The sequence below is a fragment of the Lagenorhynchus albirostris genome, chromosome 4 (genome assembly GCF_949774975.1).
Source record: "Lagenorhynchus albirostris chromosome 4, mLagAlb1.1, whole genome shotgun sequence".
In the NCBI taxonomy this organism is placed as follows: domain Eukaryota; kingdom Metazoa; phylum Chordata; class Mammalia; order Artiodactyla; family Delphinidae; genus Lagenorhynchus; species Lagenorhynchus albirostris.
In genome coordinates this window covers 27,732,521-27,754,246 of record NC_083098.1, presented here as the reverse complement: position 1 = coordinate 27,754,246, position 21,726 = coordinate 27,732,521, and the positions used below count along the sequence as shown (strand labels likewise).

Below are 21,726 nucleotides of genomic sequence, written 5' to 3'. Positions count from 1 at the left end.
AAGGCCTAAAACAAGTATGAATTTTATAATTAACTTGCAAGCAGATATCATTTTTAATAAAATTTGAGAATATCACCGTTGTCTATTTCTCATCAATCAAATGATGGTTATCATCAGATGTAGTCTTATAAAGGATAAGGACATTTTAATGAACGGGAATAGTTTTAATATCTGCAAAATTATGTGAAAGAATGGAAGTAGCATTGAAGCGCTATTTCAGATGTTAATAATAATTTTCAACATTGTTTTTAGTTTTCTTACCTGTTGAGTCCTCTGTGAGATAGGAGAGGGAAACACTGTCATTCTCATTTTTCGGATGAATCAGTTGAGGCTTAGAGACAAGTTTATGTGACACAGAGGCAGTTAGTCCCAAGTATCTGATTCCCCAAATGACTAATCTGTGCTATCGAGGATCTTCTCAAACTCTTATAGATACAATCATCCACTGACCAGCATTGGGGATTATCTGCATGTTTGATTCTTTTCTTCTCCTTCTCTGTTTTGCCTAGTTTTTGAGGCATTTAGTGATTATTTTTTTCTTTGGTTCGTTCACTCATTCATTCATCGGAAGCATCTTGGTCCCCTTCTGTATGCTCAGCACTGCTGAGCAGTACTTTGTCAACCACTCCCCATTAGCATACTACATGAATAGGATACATCTGCTTTTCATTCAGACAGTTCTAAAACTCAGGTTTTTCTGCCTCTTTCATTGAAGGAGACAGTCCATGAGAAATGAAATGATCTGAAATAATTGAAATTTTTAAATTGTTTTGCTAATTTCAAACTTCTTAAAGATAGGAATTATATCTTGTTCATCTCTTAAGCCCGATTCCAGTATTTTATGAATGTGTGGCAGGTATGTCTGTTGTTGGATAGGGGCTTGTCTTTTATCTGAATCAGTGTTTCTGTGATGCAAGTGGTAAATGTAATATTAATGGCCATACTTACAAGCATGAATGGTTATTTTGAAAATCAAATTAATCGGTGTGGCATAGCCCTACTCTGTGTTACATTTGTATCCTGTAAGTTTCTCACACATGTTAGAGCTAAGTTGAAGGTGTCTGGTACTTCAAGAATTTTAAAATAAATTCCTCAATAGAATGGAAAACCTTACAATTGCAAAGTAAATTATTACCATAGCTCTAAGCTCAGTTTGGCACATCTGAACTTTCTCTATCCTTTATCCATTTATTCGTTCATTCACCCATCTTCCCCATTATCTATCCATCTCCCCATTAACCCCACCCACCTGCCATCCATTCCCCAGTCCTGACATCTACCTCCCAATTCTCCCTTCCACCTCCCCAGTCTTTCTTTCCCCGTATCTATTGTAAGAACCCTCAAGAGAGATGTGAATGAAAAGCAGTTGCTGTTACACTATTTACAGTAGCCAAGACATAGAAACAACCTAAATGTCCATCGATAGATGAATAGATAAAGATGTGGTACATATATACAATGGAATATTACTCAGCTATAAACACAAATGAAATAATGCCATTTGCAGCAACATGGATGGACCTAGAGGTTATCATACTAAACAAAGTAAGTCAGAAAGAGAAAGACAAATACCATATGATATCACTTATATGTAGAATCCAAAATGCGACACAAATGAACCTGTCTGTGAAACAGAAGCAGACTCACAGACATAGAGAACAGACTTGTGGTTGCCGATGGGGAGGGGGGATAGGGGAGGGAAGGATTGGGAGTTTGGGATTAGCAGATGCAGACTATTATATATAGGATGGATAAACAACAAGGTCCTCCTGTTTAGCATAGGGAACTATATTCAATATCCTGTGATAAACCATAATGGAAAAGAATATGAAAAACATATATATATGTATAACTGAGTCACTGCTGTACAGCAGAAATTAATACATTGTAAATCAACTCTACTTCAATAAAATTTGTTTAAAAGCAGTTGCTATTAAAGTTAATACTGATTCTTTGGTTTTATGATGAACACACTATTTATTGTCCAGAATGTGGTACTTTTAGGAGTAAACAGGGCACTCACTAATAAGCATGCTGGGAAACAAGCATAAACCAGGACTGTTCTGGGTAAATCAGAATATGGTCACTTGTAATACATTCTACTAAAATTCTAAAGTGGTATTCTTGTACCGTTTTGTGATATCTTTTAGTTATAGGCTATGTGACATGTGAAATGTTTATTTATAGTAAAAATATAGAGTAGGAGAAATTTTTAAGGATTGTGTAATGGTATTTTTTTTAATAGCATCTGAATTTTTTAATAGCATCAATTCCTGTACGTTTACTGGTTAGTGCCCCAATTTGGAATCATCCCGATATTTCATTTCTTCCCTTCTGTTGCCTTTCTTTGGGGTTGATTAGCTCGCATTCATTCAGTGGAAATCGGTAAGTCACTTTGTGTAGGCATAGCATTTACCAAGGTGCGCCATGCGGGCTGTAAAAGAAGAGGAACACCCACTCTTTATGCCTCAGCAGTTCACAGTATAGCCGGGGACATCGGTGGGTCTAACAGCATCTGCACAAAATAACTACTCTGAGTAAGCAAGTGGTTGCACATGGACCACAGCAGGAAGAGTAAGTGGTAGAGAAGCACCAAAGAGGAATAAGTAAAGGGCCAGAGAAAGCTAATTAGAGGGAACAGAGACAGCACTAAGATAATAAGCTCAATCGGGCGAGTCTAGCCCTTGTTGCCAATTCTTTGGTGCGTAATAGGTGGGAATTATTGGCTTACATAAGATTTAGTTGAGGCATATGTAACTTATTAGCATCTGAAATAATTTATCCTTCCTCTGAGCTCTTAACTCTATTTTACATATACTAGCTGTGTAGTCTTGGACAGATTTCTTGACCCTTCTGGTCTGCTTCCTCTTTATAGAATGAGAATCGTAATAGTACCTAGTCATAAAATTGTTAAAGTGGTTCATTTATAAAAAGCATTTAGGACAGGGTCTGGTATCAGAAAAATATTGAAAAGGGGCTGTTCCTACTAGTATAACAAGACATCCTTAGAGGAAAAGTACGCTTTAATCAATATAAGTCAATATTTGCTTGCAATTTACCTCATGTAAGGTATGCCAAACATAATCTTTTTTTAATTCCTTCTTTTTGTGTGGTGCCACTTACTGATTTATTTATTTAATCCCAGTTTTCCTGAGATAATAATTGACCTACAGCACTGTATTAAAGTGTACAGCATAATGATTTGACTTACATACGATATGAAATGATTATCCCAATCAGATTAGTGAACGTTCGGCATCTCATATGGATACAAAATGAAAGAAATAGAAGTTTTTTTTCTTGTAACGCAAACTCTTAAGATTTACTCTTAACATTTGTATATAACATACAAAAGTGTTGTGCTTTAGATGGTATTTATCATGCCAAACATAATCTTAATTTGCCCTGTTTATAATTTTTTTTTTTTTTTACAGCTCGAAAGTCCAAGAAGTTGGGGAAGTTAAAAGGGATTCACGAGGAACAGTCACAGCAGCCTCCACCTCCCCCCCCACAGAGCCCAGAGGAAGGAACTACGTACATCGCTCCTGCGCAAGAGCCGTCCGTCAACTCAGCGCTGGTTCCTCAACTCTCCACAATTTCCCGAGCGCTCACACCTTCCCCTTCCATGGTCCTTGAAACCATCGAACCCGAGATTGTGTATGCAGGCTATGACAACTCCAAACCAGATACAGCCGAAAATCTGCTCTCCACCCTAAACCGCTTAGCAGGCAAACAGATGATCCAAGTCGTGAAGTGGGCGAAGGTAATTCCAGGTAGGATGGCCTCGCGTTTCAGGGTCTGCGTCCTGAGCTAGGCACGTCAGGGCAACAGAGCGTACCGTATGCAACAGTGCGATTGAGTTTGCTTTCTGTTCGATCCCGACAGCCAGTTTTTTACTGGTTGTCAAATGAATCAAGTGTGTAGAGGAAAAATCTGGTGAATATGCTCATTTCTCTTGAGAAGTTAGAGTTAAGGGTTCTATTGTTAATAGAACAATAGAACATTGTTCTATTGGTCTGTTAATAGAACATACCCATTTCTTATGTTGAGGATTGAAATGGAAAGTTTCATTCCAGAAATATTAATAAGGCAAAACACATTCTAGTTGCCAAAGCAAGAATTGAGCCCATTATTAGCAGCTTGTAGCCAGGGCTACTCTAAGCCCTAGACCAGGTAAATCAAGACATATATACACTACTATATATAAATTAGATAACTAATAAGGACCTGCTGTATAGCACAGGGAACGCTACTCAATACTCTATAATGGCCTATATGGGAAAATAATCTAAAAAGAGTGGAGGGCCTCCCTGGTGGCACAGTGGTTGAGAGTCTGCCTGCCGATGCAGGGGACACGGGTTCGTGCCCCGGTCCGGGAAGATCCCACATGCCGTGGAGCGGCTGGGCCCGTGAGCCATGGCCGCTGAGCCTGCGCATCCGGAGCCTGTGCTCCGCAACGGGAGAGGCCACAGCAGTGAGAGGCCTGCGTACCGACGAAAAAAAGTAAAATAAAAAAGAGTGGATATATGTATATGTATAACTGATTCACTTTGCTGTACAGCAGAAACCAACACAACATTATAAATCAACGATACTCCAATAAAAATTAATTTAAAAAAAAAGACCTCTCAGGTAGGCTGTAGGGGCCTCTGAAAGAGTCTTTCTGAAAATATCTTACCTCCATAACCCTTTAATTTGTCCTTGAAATTCCTACTTTAGTCTGTTTTATGCTGTAGCATTTTATTAATAAGGCTTCTATTAATCTACAGAAACATTGCTCAGAATTGTGATCACATTGTCCCAGTTCATTAATCCAAAGCAGTTTCTTAGATGCCCTGTTGTCAACCAGCAGCCGTAAGACAAAAGTCTGGGGAAAGCTCTGATGACTGACTCTTTGAAGGGGAGCTTGCCCAGGTGAAACTATATACAAACAGAAGAATACCCTGGTGCCCCTGGGAGTACAGAGGGTGAGAAAAGAAACAAAAGAAGGGCCTGAGGCCCAGAAAGGAAGACTGTGGGTAAGGCAGGACAGCATCAAGGATGCTTATTCTGCCTCAGAAGTCTGTTGAAGTCTGGCATTATCCCAGCCTAGGGGAAGCTAGGAATAAGACTTTTTCAATCACTGCAAACTCATGTAAAGTAAAATCTTCCACCAGTATTGCAGATATGCAAGAGTTGATGTCATTAAGTTATCTTTTATTTTGAAGTTATTCATTGTGAGTAGGATGAAGCAAGTGGTACAGGTGAACACAAATTCTTTCAGTCTAACTAAGGATTGTAGACCACTGTCCACAATGAAACTCCCAGAACGTCTTAGTTTTTTTTTGCCTTGGCAGTTTACCCTCATTGACAATTTAAGGTGAATTTAACATGAAATGTTGAACAGGACCAGGTCCACGATAGGTGCTCTGTAAATAACTGTGGAATTGATTTGAGTCAATGAGAGTAAGGGGGCAGTTTGGGGTTGACTTACGAAGCTTCTTCCTGGAATGTTCTTAAATGCTAAGTGTATTTTTGTGATGAATTGTTCTCTTCTTCAGGATTTAAAAACCTGCCTCTCGAGGACCAAATTACCCTCATCCAGTATTCTTGGATGTGTCTGTCATCATTTGCCTTGAGCTGGAGATCGTACAAACATACGAACAGCCAATTTCTCTATTTTGCACCAGACCTAGTCTTTAATGAGTAAGTACCTATTAATTAGCCTTCATAAAATAAACCGAAGAGTTATTCGCTACGCTCTTTTATGATTTCTAAACAGATGTACCTTTGTGAAAGAATCCACTGATAACGTTTTTTAAGAGTTTAAAAGCTATCATTTGAGAACTTAAAAATGACTTTTTTACAAAATTATAATGCACGTGTCTGAGTATATATAGATCAGTGTATATAGATCTCACATGATAGTATGTGGGAATTGTCCCAAAGAATGATGATCCAGTTGGCTCCCAAAACTTGATTGGTACAAGCCACAATTAATAGAAAACAATCTCTTCTGGTATCTACTCCAGTTGGGAAGACTGTCTGATTTCTAGGAAATGTGAATGTATAACATGCCAGTTTTTGAGCACAGTCATATAATGATTCTTTTGTTAATAGTATACATCTGCTCAGTGTGTTTTCATGACAATCATAATTACCCTTCTTTGTGATCATAAGAGAAGCCAAACTGTTATTCTGTAGTGAAACATTTTTAGGTTTATGATGCATTTTAAAAAGATTGAAAGAATAGTACTAGATTTTTCTTTGGCCGTGAATTCCTCCCTATGTGAAGTTTACATTTTAATATTGTTTGCATTCTACATTAGCACATTTCGTGCATGTTTACATCCAGCCATGCTTCTTTGTAATTGTTGGGTCAAGAAACAGATAAATTAAAAAGGAACATTTGAATGATGATAGTAACCACAGCCATATTCTAACAGATGGCTGTCTCTCAAGATATGAAAATAGGGGTTTTTCAATAGGGAAGGAAGCAGATGAGAAATGGATTGGTGATAAAAGAGAGAAAAGGGACGTGAAAGATTCAAAGTGGACATGTAGTGCCAAGATACCTAAATTGTACCGGTAGTAGTTGCCCTGAGAGTATCACTTCATCCAAATATGGTGGACCTGGGAGGCAGTTTTAGTCCAAGATAAATTAGGAGCATCAGTTGTTGGTTCTTGGGGTGACCGTTCTTTGGGCCATTAGTCAGAACAAATAATTCTACTAGTGCATAAATTTTCATGCTTCAGAAGCATGAAGTGAGGCCAAACAACTGACAGGCACATTTTAATTTACTTGTTTTCCTGAATAATCAGCTGGTATTATTAAATAGTAAGACTGTTTTTAAAAATGGTCTGTAAACCGAAAGGAAAACATATTTGGATTCCCTGGTGGTCCAGTGGTTAGGACTCTGCACTTCCACTGCCGGGGGCCTGGGTTCGACCCCTGGTCAGGGAACTGAGAGATCCTGCAAGCTGCTCAGTGTGGCCAAAAAAAAAAAAAGAAAGAAAGCATATTAAGGAGGTTCTTTGTTTTAAGAGGACACGTGGGTAAATACGAATCTCTATTGGTGCCATCCGGAGTGTCTCCTTTAGATTTTGTTTTAATAGAAGATTCATTTAACCTTATTCAGTGAATCTGTTGATTCTTCGTAATAAAATACGTATAATATAAAATTTTCCACTTTAACCATTTTTAGTGCACAGTCAGTAGCATTAATTGCACTGACATTGTTGCACCACCATCATCACTGTCCATCTCCAGTACTTTTTTCATCATCCCAAGCAGAAACTCTGGACCAGTTAAGCAGTAACTCGACATCCTCCTTTCCCCCAAAGCCCTGATAAACTCTGGTCTTTGAATTTGCCTATTCTAGATATTTCATATAAATGGAACCATATAATATGTGTCCATTTTTTGTCTGACTTATTTCACTTAGCATAATGTTTTCAAGGTTCATCTTTATTGTAGCATGTATCAGAATTTCATTTCATGGCTGAATAATATTCCATCGTACGTATGTATAGAATTGGCCTCATTGTTTGCAGATTCTGTAGTTGTGCGTTGACCTTCTGGCACATTTATTTGTAACCCCAAAGTCAGTATTTGCAGCACAGAGAGGCCGTAAGTTTGAGGTACACAGCATGTACATTTCAGCTGAGACTCTGCCTTCTTGTTTCAGCTCTCATAGTGTAAACAAGCGTCTTTTCCATGGTCTATTTAGTGCCATGTTTTTTGCATTGTTGTGCTTTTGGCTGGTGATTTCACTGTTTAAAATGACCCACAAGCAGAGTGACAGAGCGCTGTCTAGTGTTCCTAAGTGCAAGAAGGCTTTGATGTGCCTTAGGGAAAAAATATAGGTGTTATACCTAAGCTTCTTTCAGGCATGAGTGACAGTGCTGTTGGCTGTGAGTTCAATGTTAATGAATCAATAATATATGTTAATAAGGTGTCTTTGAACAGAAATACACATAAAACAAGATTATGTATACATCAACTGATGAAAATATTATGATCAGTGTCTACTACAACTTTATGGACTATAATTACCATACTTATTTTTACCAAATAAAGAGAATTGATCACATTTTGTTTATCCATTCACGGATACATGGGTCGTTCCTGCCTTTGGGTATCACGGTTAATGCTGCTGTAAACATTTGCATATGATTATCTGTTTGAGTCCTGATTTCATTGCTTTTGGGTATACACCTAGCAGTGGAATTGCTGGGGCATATGGTTATTCTACATGTAACTTTTGAGGAACCACTGAACTGTTTTCCTCAGCAGTTGCACAATTTTACATTCCCACCCTCAGTGTACAAGAGTTCCAATTTCACCACATCCTTGCTGACACTCGTTTTCTGGGTTTTTGGTTTTGTTTTTTGCTTTTTTTAATAGCTATACTAGTGGGTATGAAGTATTGGGGGGGTCTTTGGTTTGTTTTTCTTGAAATCTATTTGTCGTATAACATTGTGTAAATTTAAGGTATACAACATGTTATTTGACACATTTATATGTAATATGATTGCCATTGCAGCAGTAGTTAGCACCTCTGTCGCATTACATAATTATCATTTCTTTTTCTGGGTGGGAATAACTAAGATCTTGTCTTTTGGCCAGTTTGTTTATTATAATATGGTATTGCTGTCTGTATTCACTGTACGGTACATTAGATCTCCAGGACTTACTTGTCTACTGGTTGCAACTTTGTCCCCTGAAGCAACATCCCTCCTCTTCCCCCATCCCCCGGCAGCCACCATTCTATTCTCTGTTTGCTCAACTTGGCTCCTTTAGATTCCACATATAAGTGATATCATCCAGTATTTGTCTTTCTCTGCCTGACTTATCTCATAGTAGGTGTGAAGTACTGTCAGTGTGGTTGTGATGTACACTTCCCTAATGACTGCGGAGGTTGTGCATCTTTTCATAGACTTTTTGGCCATTTGTATATCTTCTTTGGAGAAATATCCATTCAAGTCCTTTGCCCATTTTTAATTAGGTTGTTTGTCTTTTGTTCCTGAGTTGTAGGAGTTCCTTATGTATTCTGGATGGTAAACTCTTATCAGATATATGATACGTATATTTCTCCCATTCTGTGGGTTGTCATTTCACTCTCTTGATAGTGTCCTTTGATGTACTTTTAAAATTAAAGTTTTTAATTTTAATGAAGTTCAGTTGATCTATTTTTTGTCATTGTTTGCTATGCTTTTGGTGTCATCTATTAATTTTTAATTGTGTGTAAACATCCAGGTGTACAGGTTTCAAAGTCCAAAATTGTCAGAATCCTTTTTCACAAATGAAACTTAGGGGGAAGCACCTTATATCTGAAGCCTGTACACCTTCAAAATTAATGTCACTGAAAAAAATTAATTTTGAAAATTGTCATTGAAAATTAATGTCATCGAAGGCTTTTAGAAGTAAATAAGAAACCAAAAAAAAAGAAAAGGTCATATAAGCTCTATGCATGTCTATTCTAGAAAACGTTAATAGATATAAAATGGAAACAACAAAAAAATTGCTTTCTAATGTTACAAGTAGTTAAATAGCATGATATTATACAATCGTTACAATGAACATTTATTTTTTTTGCGGTACACGGGCCTCTCACTGTTGTAGCCTCTCCCATTGTGGAGCACAGGCTCCGGACGCGCAGGCTCAGTGGCCATGGCTCACGGGCCCAGCCGCTCCGCGGCATGTGGGATCCTCCTGGACCAGGGCACAAACCCGTGTCCCCTGCATCGGCAGGCGGACTCTCAACCACTGTGCCACCAGGGAAGCCCTAGAGTGAACATTTTGTTCCCTATTCTTAAAACTTTTGACCTCAACCCCAGCCTAGACTTAAGTTTTCTCTCAACTAGAAAGAACAGGGCAGAGCTGTGTTTTTCAAAGGGGGAGGGAGGACCTACTCCCAGGAAACATTTGGAAATGACATAAAGCCTTTTGGTCAAATCCCCAAAATTACCTGTACCTCAGACCCTTTGCCAAAGGGAAGGAAACTGTCTGGCATTTTGTGCAAGGGAGTAATGCATGCTGTTCAGCTGAGGATAGACTGCACTGGTGGAACCCTCCCTTGTTTTCCCACCCACCCTCCCTCAACTGTCTTGGACCCCCTCTCACCCGCATTGGCAGATCTTTTTAAGCATCTGTATCCTTCCCTTGTTTGATTGGCACCTCCTCCTTGAAATCACAGACTCTGTCTTAATCATTTTTTAATTTCCAGCCCGTGGCATTGTGTCCAGGACATAGCAGGTACTCCATAAATATTTGGTGAATAAATGAATTATTGAGCAAATGAACCAAACAACCTATTAGTCAGTCTAGAAGGGGTTTTCTAGGTTATCATCGCTAGTTACGAGGGTGAAGCTTATGATCAAGAAGTGTGATGCGGGGAAGCGTTTTCACCAACAGAGACGTTGCTATATTTAAAATGGCGAAGAAAACTTGAATAGTTGATCATGTGTGTTTGCCTTCAACTGTGAAATGGATCTGAAAGTTCCCAAAGATCTTATCCTTCAGCTGTGTACCGGATTCATTAGAGTTGGAGGAAAGATGCGAAGTAGAGAATAATTAAGGAAAACATTCTTTCTAAGTTTTTATTAAACATTGGGGTGAAGATATGAGTTAATACTTTAAATTAGAATAGACCTTTTCTTATTATGAACTTAAAACTTTTCAAATATGTATTAAATGATTCATTATTCAATTTCACCTTGGAACAGCTTATCATATATGACTCCAGATCACTGCAAGTATTCAAATGTCTTATCAATTTCAATACACGTATTAAAACTCCCATTTAAGCCTGAAATGAAATTTCTTCAAGTTTTTTAAAATTTCTGAAATGAACGTTCAGTATTACGCTCTTTTAAGTGTCAGCCAATATTTTAGAATTAAAAGCATATATATTATTAATTTTATTGACGTATAGCTGATTTACAATGTTGTGTTAATTTCTGCTGTACAGCAGTGACTCAGTTATGCATAATATATATATTCTTTTTCATATTCTTTTCTCTTATAGTTTCTCACAGGATATTGAATATAGTGCCCTGTGCTATACAGTAGGACCTTGTGGTTTATCCATCCTATGTATAATAGTTTGCATCTGCTCACCCCAAACTCCCAGTCCTTCCCTCCCCCATCCAGCCTCCCCCTTGGCAACCACCAGTCTGTTCTCTATGTCTGTGAGTCTATTTCTGCTTCGTAGAAAGGTTCGTTTGTGTTGTATTTTAGATTTCACATATAAATGATATCATACGGTATTTGTCTTTCTCTGTCCGACTTATCTCACTTAGTATGATAACTTCTAGGTCCATCCATGTTGCTGCAAATGGCATTATTTCATTCTTTTCAATTGCTGAGTAATATAGAATTAAAAGTATATTTAAAAGCATGTTTATATTGTTTCAAGTCAGAGCCCAATAAAAAAATGTATTTTCGATGATCTTTCACTGCCTTTGTAGTTCTGAACCTTTGATTATTTCGGTTCAGAGACTGTTGGTGAGAGAGAGAGTTTAAGTCTTAGTGCCACTTTCTGAGTCCCTCGGGTGAGTGCTGAGTGTGACTCCTGGGAGGGCAGCGTTTGCCCAGCTCGTCAGTGAGGGGAGCTGAGCTCAACCCACACTGCCCTCTTTGCTCAGTGCTGGCTGTGTGATGGCAGCACCAGTAGAAAACCATAGGACTTAGTTATCAGTCATTTCAGGCCATGTTTCCGTGGAGCGATGCCCGTCCCTATTGTGTCCCCACTGGGGACCACTGTGCTGCCATTGCCCAGCTGTCCTTAGTGAGTGGCTCCCCCCAAGGCCAGTCTGCCAACAGGACAGTCTCCTTAAGGTCCTTCTGCACCTAAGGCCCTAAAGTTCCAGTAGTCTTGGCTCACTCGTGCTGTGTGTTCCAGGCCATGTCCCTTTTGTTCAGGCAGGGATCAGAGTGTCCCCACAGGGACCCAAGGGTTGGCACGCCCCGCCCTCGCCTCCTGAGGGGGCTGGTTGATATTCCTGAGCCACAGGAGATGACTTCTTTGCCTGGACCCTTGGCTCCAGCAGGGTTAGGACAAGGGGCAGAGGTGCTGATGAGAGAGCCAGAGGGTGGGTTGAGCCTGGTTCAGCATCCCCTGCACTGGCTCCATCTGCTTTCCCCCATCTGTCCCCAGCCTCTCTTTCCCTCCTCTGTTCCCTTGCTGCTGCTTTCAGATAGGATTTCTTACTTCCCTCCGCTTACGGGGACACTGAACTGTGTAGTTTCTGTGTTTCTAGTCTCTGACCGCCTCCCTTTCCCTCTCCCCTCCCTACTGTCTCACTTCCTTCCCCCCCCTCCCGCCCCCTCTCTTTTCTTCCTCCTCTCCTCTCTTTTTCTGTGTCTGTCTCTCTCTCTCACACACACATACACACGTACCCCTACACCTCTTTTCCTGCCACTGAAAAATCAGCAGCCTTCTGAGATTTCCATTGTTTTGCTTTCTTGTTTACTTCTGGGTCAATTTAAGGGAGTAAACTATAAAAGAAACGAAGTCCTCTTTCTGTCTCCACTGGACCCTCCAACACCCCAGGCCCTGTACCAGCAGCGGGAGGGCCAAGGTGTTTAGCAGAAGGGGCTGAGCACTTGGCTTGCTGGGCAGGACTCAGAGCCCCCCCTTTAGACGGTGCACGAGCTGCCTGTCTCAGCACACTTCCCACACCCCCTGCCCTTGTGCCCTTCGTCATCCATGCCCGGCCCCTGTAGATGGTTGAGTTTGAGACTCCTGAAGTAAGAAAAACAATGTCACAAATAGAGAACAGTCATTCCTTGTCTGCAAGGGCCAGAAACATCGCAGAATGGAACTATCTTTCTTTTGCACAAAACTAGGTATAAAGGACATCTTGCCACCTGAAGGAGGCCAGGCAGAGGGAACTGCAGGAGAGGGTGCAGTGGGGTCTGAGGAGGTTTTGTAAGTAACAAACAAGAAATAACTAGTTATATATGAGGGCAGAGAAAATGTAGGTACAGTCCCAAAACAGGAGGTGTTTCTTTTTCTTCTTTTTTTTTCTAACGATTATCTTGGGTTTTTTTATTATTATTATTTTTGGCTGCGTCGGGTCTTAGTTGCGGCACGCAGGCTCTCTAGTTGAGGCGTGCGGGCTTAGCTGCCCCACAGCATGTGGGATCTTAGTTCCCCAACCAGAGATCAAACCCACGTCCCCTGCTTTGAAAGGTGGATTCTTTACCACTGGACCACCAGGGAAGTCCCCCTTTTTCTTCTTTTTTCAACAATATTTCTTCCCCTTTATCAACCTAGCATGATGATGATAAGTAGAGTTGGGAGTTAAAAGTTGCTTCCAGATATGTCAGCAGAGGAGGTGAGGGGAGGGAAGTTCTTTTTTTTTAACCTTTTTTTTTTTTTCTTTTCTTTTTTTGCGGTACGCGGGCCTCTCACTGTTGTAGCCTCTCCCGTTGCGGAGCACAGGCTCAGCAGCCATGGCTTACGGGCCCAGCCGCTCCGCGGCATGTGGGATCTTCCCAGACTGGGGCACGAACCCGTGTCCCCTGCATCAGCAGGCAGACTCTCAACCACTGCGCCACCAGGGAAGCCCGGGGAGGGAAGTTCTTGAAGGAATGGGTAAGCTGCTCACATCAAGAAAAGTGCATCACAGGGAATTATATTTAATATCCCGTAATGGATAAGAATATGAAACCGTAATGGAAAAGAATATGAAAAAATATAGAAATATATGTATAACTGAATCCCTTTGCTGTACAGCAGAAACTAACACAACATTGTAAATCAACTCTACTCCAATTAAAAAAAGAGAAGTTACTGAGAGGAGCGTGCAAGGGACAGGGACCTCCCTTACCTGAGAAAAATGAGTGCGCTAAGGAGAGCAGTCTTAATTTAAAGCTAGAATCGCAGGTAGATATTCTTACTCACTCCTTGTCCTGTCTTGTTTTTCCCCATTCACGCCTCTCATTTTGGACCACCCTGGGGAGGAGGAGATAAGTGGCGTTCACTCAGTGTGTTCATTCGACAGATATTTTTTGAGCAACTTAAATACACTAAGCACTGTTCTAGGAACCAGGAATTCAACAGTGAGCAAAACATGGGGCTCCCGCTCTAGTGGCAGGTGGGGGGTGTCATGGGAAAAATGAAGGCAGCGTCATGAAGAAATCCCACCTGCCATATCCCCAGAGAATATGACTCAGGTAATATACCATCATCTTCATATAGGACCACAAAAAAGTGGTATTGAAAATAGTAAGGGGCAGTTTGAAGGAATTCTCTCAGAGGATTTGCTAGCACCCTTGGTTAGCCCCACTGATGACCTTTTGTTGCTTTGAAGGATCTAAGGTCATTCCTGACTCAGGCCCTTCACACTTGCTGTTCGCTCTGTGAAGGAGGATGGTGCGTTCTCACCTTGTCGCTCAGAGTATTGCTATTCAGACAGATTTTGCCGGACCGCCAGACCTAGGGTATATACCCTCCCTGACCACCTTGGCCAATCCCTCCCATCATATCACATGTGTATTTTCTCTGTAGCAGGTCCCCTGACCCCATAACGTAGGCTCAGGGAGGGGAGGAAGCTGGCCTGTGTGGTACACCTTTGCATGGCCAGCACCTAGGATACTGTCTGGCATTAGTAAGTACTTGATGAATTAATTAATTTTATTTTTTTTTCTGTTTCTTTAAAATTTTTACTGGAGTGTAGTTGATTTGCAATGTTGTGTTAGTTTCAGGGGTACAGCAAAGTGAATCAGTTCTACATATACATATGTCCACTCTTTCTTAGGTTCTTTCCCATATAGGCCATTACAGAGTACTGAGTAGAGTTCCCTGTGCTATACAGTAGGTTCTAATTAGTTATGCTTAACAGGGAGGGAAAGGGCAGGGATAAATTAGGAGATTGGGATTGACATATACACACTACTGTATATAAAATAGAGCTAATTAATTTTAAAATGCTATTTTCAGTATTATTTCCCCGCATAAACTCTATGCCAACCAAATTAACCTTCCTCTTCCCTTTGTCCTGTCTTTCCACTGCTGTGCCTTTGCTCCTAACATTTTCCTTTCCCCACCCCCAAGCCCAACCCAAAGGATGCTTCCTCTCTAATCACTTCTCTTACCATCAAAGTCAATAGTGACTTGTTCCCCCAAAACTGTTTTTATCTGTGTCAATTTTTTCTATATCAGTCCTTTGGTACTTTCTATGTTTTACTGTGTGTGTGTGTGTGTGTTTGTGTGTGTGTGTATTTACACATACAATTTTACTCCAGATATACTGTAAACTCCTAGAATTCAGGAAGTTTTTTAAATTTTTTTGTTAATGTCTAGCAAAATGCTTTCTACATAATTGGCACTCAGTGATGATCTTGGGGGTTGGTAATGAGTCTTCTTTCCAGTACAAGGGTCAGAAGCAAGATTTTTGATGTGGGTTGACCCTACAGTGCTTTTAGGGCTTGGCCTGTAAACTTGATGAAAAGGATTTCCCTTTCAAGGTTGACTTCAAGAGCACTGCTGTAGGTTAATATTTCTTGCGTGGTGTTTCTTGTAGTGTACTTGAGAAATTTCCTAAGTAGTTAATGAAGCTGAGTAATTGCCAGTATAGTACGAAATTAAAGCAAAACAAATAGGAGACTGCAAATGGAATGAACTGTTTAAGCTATTTATAACTATATTGGAATCACAGAGTAGTGGTGATGCAAGAAATATGTCCCAGCTTTACTCTGGCTAACTAGAGGGAGCTATTTTTCATTTCGAGTAAAAGTCAAAACCAGTTTAAGATCATACGTTATGTTTAAAAGGCTTAGTGTGGCTAATATTAGCATGTTGTTCTTCAGTTCAGTTAATGTGCTCAAGGACTTTGGTCTCTTCAGGTGAAAATACTCTTCAATACAAAATGAACTCACTGGAGTATATTTCTTTATTGAAAAACTGATAGAGAAAAATTAGTCTTGATGCAGTGATTATATTGCAAGATGGGGCAGGTGGCAAGGAATGGATTAACCAACTAACACACTAAGGAGGGCTCCAGGCTTCCCCCCTTGACACAGGTCATAAGACACAAAGATGGTAGCTTTTTTTTTTTTTTTTTTTTTGGCTGTGTTGGGTCTTCGTTGTTGCGCATGGGCTTTCTCTAGTTGCAGCGAGCAGGGGCTACTCTTCATTGCAGTGTGTGGGCTTCTCATTGCAGTGGCTTCTCTTGTTGCGGAGCACAGGCTCTAGGCATGCGGGCTTCAGTAGCTGTGACTCGCAGGCTCAGTAGTTGTGGCTTGTGGGCTGTAGAGTGCAGGCTCAGTAGTTGTGGCGCATGGGCTTAGTTGCTCCATGGCATGTGGGATCTTCCCGGACCAGGGCTCAAACCTGTGTCCCCTGCATTGGCAGGCAGATTCTTAACCACTGCACCACCAGGGAAGCTCCAGAGATGGTAGCTTTGACAGCGCCCCTCTGGATTGAAGGAGAACGTACCTGCTGTGTCTTGATATATAAAGTATTTTCTGAACTTGTGTCTTTAGATACTTCTAGAACCCAAAGTAGGTCACATGATTATCCATTTTTATTGTATCACACAGGAGAGATGATTTTGGTTTTATGTCCCTCACTTCCCCTGATGAAACCCTAAGCTAATTTAATAAGGTTGTGTTTTGGGCAGGCTCTGAAGTGGTTATTTAATTTTTCTTAAGTTCTGAGATTGATACTTTTCTGCAAGAAACAAGTGGAGAAGGGAGAGAAACCAAAAAAAAGAAAGTCATATGTGGAGACCCTCCACCTCCTTATTTAAAACTCATCTGTGTATCTGGGTCATTAGCACTGCAGCAGGAATGTCGCCCCAGTCAACTTACACAGTGATGGGTGTTGCAAGCTTTGTCTAGCTGGACCCATCTTCTGTGCCCATCCACCTTGAAATAGACACTGCCTCAATAGAATCAATGGAATGAATAGTTTATAAACTCCTAACTCCTGTTCTGCTACAAGCATGATGTCCCCCTCTGTCTTAGGCACCTCAGGCTGCTGTAACAAAACCCCATAGATGGGGTGGTTTAAACAGCAGACCCTTATTTCTCATAGTGCAAGAGGCTAGAAGTTCAAGATCAGGATGCCAGCATGGTCAGGTTCTGCTGAAGGCTTTCTTCCTGGCTTGCAGAGAGAAGGCTGCCTTCTCACTGGTCTCACATAGTGGAGAGAGTCAGCTCTAATGTCTCTCCTGCTTCTTGGAAGGGCACTAATCCTGTCATGGGGGCTCCACCCTCATGACCCTAAATGCCTCCCCAAAGCCCCACCTACTGATACCATCACATTGGGGGTTAGAACATCAACATACGGGGGTTGGGGGAGACGAACATTCAGTCCATAACACTCCATTTACATGGATACTAGAGTGCAAAAGTAATTAATAATCAAGTAGTTTACAGGGGTTATTTGAAGGATTATGGGCTTATGCTGAAAGCTGGTGAAAGGCATCATGCTGTATGCCATCTCCCACACATTATCCTATTTCATCTTCACAGCTCTGTGACGTGGGAATTTATTACCCCTCTTTCAAAGATGAGGTGACAGAGGCTCAAAGTTTTGAGCCCCAGTGTTTCTCAGTCCAAAACTCAGAATGTTTCAACTACATCAACGCTTATACCTTGACCACAGAACTTGATTTTTCAGGCAGTTAGGCCTAGTGGACCTTTGGCGCTAATATTGGTTTCATTGGGTGGTTTCAGAGACTGTATGTATTTGGAAACTTTACTGACCGATCATGTATCATCTTTCATAAGAGTTACTCTCTAAAATGGGTGAGAATATGCCCAATGTATAAAGAACACAAATGGAAAATAAAATATTCTTAGAAAAACTGGAACTTTGGTTCAGAGTGTGACTTAGTCCTCCAAATCTGTTTCCTTCCTCTCTGATATCACAACAGTATTTAAGAGCTCCATTGTTGAAGACCAGGGGCTCAGTCCCTAACCTTGCCGATCAGTCCCTCAGTGTTGTCAAGTGAATGAGTTAACTTCACTAGACCCTTGTCTCCCTTCTGCAGAATGAGGGAATTGGATGAGATCAACAGACAAACTTTTTGTTCTCAGGACCCCCTTTATGCTCTTAAAATCATCAAGGATCCCAAAGAGCTATTGTTTATGTAAGTTATGGCTATTGGTATTTACTCATATCAGAAATTAAAACAAATTTTTAAAAAAATATTGATTTATTGATTCATTTTAAAATAAAATTAACCTATTACATATTACATAAATAGCAAGACAAAAACATAATAGCATAAACATTTTAGGAAAAATAACTGTTTTTTTCAAAACAAAACAAAAAATTAGAAGAGTGGCATTGTTTTGCCTTTTTTGCAATTCCTTCAGTCTCACTTAAATGAAGACAGTTGCACTCTCTTACCTGCTTCTTACATCCAGCCAGTTGTGACTGGTTGTTTGGCCAAAGTGTAGGAAAAAGATTCAGCCTCACGCAGATGTATAGTTGGAGAAAGAACCTCTCAGAATCCTGGAAAGGGTCCTGGGGACACCCCCGCATCCTCAGACCACATTTGGAGAACCACTTGTCTAGGTGATGTTTAAAACCCAACCCAGACTCTGATTCTGCTTGGCTTTCAGGAAGCTTCACTCAAGGTCCAGATCTCTGTTTCCTCATTTAATTATCTACATTTCCCACACCGGAGAATCAAAGCTCAGTAGAACATCGTCTCTGTGCTTAAAGGGCTCTCCGTCTAGTAGCAGGATACTTATGGGGCCTGCCATGTGCCATTAGCTCTACTTGATGCTTTTATATGACCCACTCGTTTATAGACAATCATATTTTAAGACAGGTACGATGATCACTGTCTTATAAATGATGCAGCTGCCTCAGGCAGACAGCAGTTCAGTGGATTATCCGCGATCACATAGCAGTGGAGAGGTGAACCTCACGTGTGGGCCCAGGTCTTCCCTGAAAACTCCTGCTGTTTTCATTACATCACATGTCTCCTCTCGTCTACAAAGTAGTGGAGAAGGAAGGGTCTCAGAGGTCCCTTCCAGCCTCTTACAGTTTATGATTCTGTAGTTCTGCTTTACCAGTCACATAACTTATAGCTGTGAGAACTTGTGGTTAGCGTGAGGTCGATTAAGAAGGAGGGAGAGGGACTTCCCTGGTGGTCCAGTGGTTAGGACTCCGCGCTCCCACTGCAGGGGACGCAGGTTCAATCCCTGGTCGTGGAACTAAGATCCCACAAGCCGTGAGGTACAGCCAAAAGAAAAAAAAAGGAGGAGAACAATATTACAAAGACTATCCCAGTCACTTCCCCTAAAGTGAAAATCTCTTTACTCTTATCATTTAGCCAAAAAAATGAACAACAACTGGTGTTTCGCTAGTCGGGAGGAAGTATTGAGAATGTCTGCATTGTGCAAGGCTCTGTGGTGGCCATTGTAAGGGAACCACAGTGGCAGTCACAGTTACCGTTCTCCAGAATTCTGTCGTGTGGTTGGTGAATTGAGATGTAGACACGTGTGGAGAATAGGGAGCCCTCCTACACTGTTGGTGGGGATGTAAATTGGGGCAGCCACCATAGAGAACAGAATAGAGGTTCCTGAAAAAACTAAAAATAGGAGGGGTGGGCTCCTGGCCCCGTGTGCTCCCCACCACCCAGCACCTGCAACAGCTGCAGCGCGATGGCCCTGGAGCCAAGAAGGGCAGTTTAGAGCCTCTGGATAGCGGGGAGGGTGTGCTTGGAGACGGCAGCTTGCGCATAACTCTGGAGAAGAGGGGCTACGTGAAGGCCGGGCTCTGGACTCCAGAAGCCGTAGTAGGACATCCAAATGCAGTTCGTCAGCTTCACGTGGAATTCTTGAGAGCGGGATAGAATGTCACGCGGACCTTCACCTTTTCTGCCAGTGAGGACAATATGGAAAGCCAGTGGGAAGCTGTAAACGCCGCTGCCTGTGACCTTACCAGAGAAGCAGCCGACAGAGGTGACGCTTCAGTCACAGGGGGGATCTGCCAGACGTCGTTGTACAAACACCACAAGGATGAAGCTAGAATTTTAAAACTTTTTCGACTACAGCTAGAGGTTTTTGCCAGGAAAAATGTGGACTTCTGGATTGCAGACTACTTTGAACACGTTGAAGAAGCTGCGTGGGCCGTGGAAGTCTTAAAAGAATCCGGAAAACCCGTGGCAGCCACCGTGTGCATAGGCCCAGAGAGAGACATGCATGGTGTAACACCTGGAGAATGTGGTGGAAGCTGGTGAAGGCGGGGGCTTCAGTCGTTGGCATGAACTGCCGATTTGGGCCCTGGACCAGCCTGAAGACAATGAGACTCATGAAGGAAGGCCTACGGGCTACAGGGCTGAAAGCACACTTGATGGTGCAGTCCCTGGGGTTCCACATGCCCGACTGAGGCAAAAGAGGGTTTGTGGATCTCCTCAAATATCCCTTCGCACTGGAGCCCAGAGTTGCAACCAGATGGGATATTCAAAAATACGCCAGAGAGGCTTACAACGTGGGGGTCAGGTACATAAGGCGGGTGCTGTGGATTTGAGCCCTCCCACATCAGGGCGATAGCAGAGGAGCTGGCCCTGGAAGGGGGATTTTTGCCTCTGTCTTCTGACAAATGTGGCAGCTGGGAAGTGGTCTCAGCACACGCACCAAACCCTGGGTTAGAGCCAGGGCCAGATGAGAGTGTTGGGAGAATCTGCTGCCAACTTTGGGCAGACCTTTCTGTCCTTCAGTGTCAAAGCCAGATGCCTAAGGAGTCATGAAAGAAAACACTGAAATAGCAGAATGGAAAGAAATCCCCCTCAAGCCCCATCTGGAACCCTTCCTCGCCTCTATCCACAGCCCACCCTGATGTCTCCAGCGGCTGAACAGCTAATGTGCTGTCAGTTCAACATAGGATGCGTATTGCATCCCTGCTGTGCTTAAGTTCGGAGCGGGATGCTGGGGGGAGATGCAAAGCTGATGAGGAAGGGCTTCTCGTCCTCCAGGTACTTACTGTCCGGTGATGCTGCAGGACGTGCTTTTGAAGGGCATCAAGAATAGTGAAACTTGTCTTTAGAGTGAATTTGAGATTTTAGAATAACCAGAAGTCGGTGAGCAACAAACCCAGTGATTAATTCAGGTGTCTAAATTAGGTACAGAAGGACGATAGAGCAGCATTCTAAACTAAAATTAGAGTAATGAGTCTGCCTTTCTTAAATGATTTGTATAATGACTCCAAAGGCGATCCCAAAGGAAAAGATGCAAAAATGTTTGAGGATTTTTTGAAATAATCATATAACCTTCCAGAGTGATTACTTTCAAAGATGATTTTACTTAAAGGTGTTAGGTCCCAGAATTTTTTAAATGTGTCTTTATAATCACAAATAGCTAGATTATAAACTACTAAGGACAAGGACAATGTGATATGTTTATATTTTTTCTTAAAGTATTTAGCATTATGCCATACTAATAGATGCTCAATGAAATACTTAATGTTGATTGTTGGAAATAAGTAAAAAGAGATAAACAGTTTTGGAAGACCTTTTTAAAAGTCCGAGTTCAAATCTGTCTTGGTCTAATATTTTCTTGACTTATGTTTGAGCTATTTGCTATGGGCCAATTTCTCTCTATTTTTCAAAACAATGTATCCATTTGTAACAATTAATAAAATTAAAAATAATCTACCTTTAAAAAAAAAACTAAAACTAGAGCTACCATATGATCCTGCAATCCCACTCCTGGACATATGTCCAGACAAAAACATGATTTGAAAAGATACATGCACCTCTATGTTCATAGCAGCA

The 21,726-nt window shown here is 41.4% G+C and overlaps 1 protein-coding gene and 1 pseudogene across 1 annotated transcript in view; both read left to right on the top strand.

Annotated features, from left to right (window-relative positions):
• The window catches only part of NR3C2 (nuclear receptor subfamily 3 group C member 2), a 368,768-nt gene that overhangs the window by 290,509 nt on the left and 56,533 nt on the right, over positions 1–21,726 (top strand). The window contains exons 5-6 of the mRNA XM_060147724.1: positions 3,435–3,773; positions 5,541–5,685. Coding sequence (XP_060003707.1) covers positions 3,435–3,773; positions 5,541–5,685 — 484 coding nt within the window. The remainder of the gene's footprint in view (positions 1–3,434; positions 3,774–5,540; positions 5,686–21,726) is intronic.
• On the top strand, positions 14,156–20,795 carry LOC132519552 (S-methylmethionine--homocysteine S-methyltransferase BHMT2-like; annotated as a pseudogene).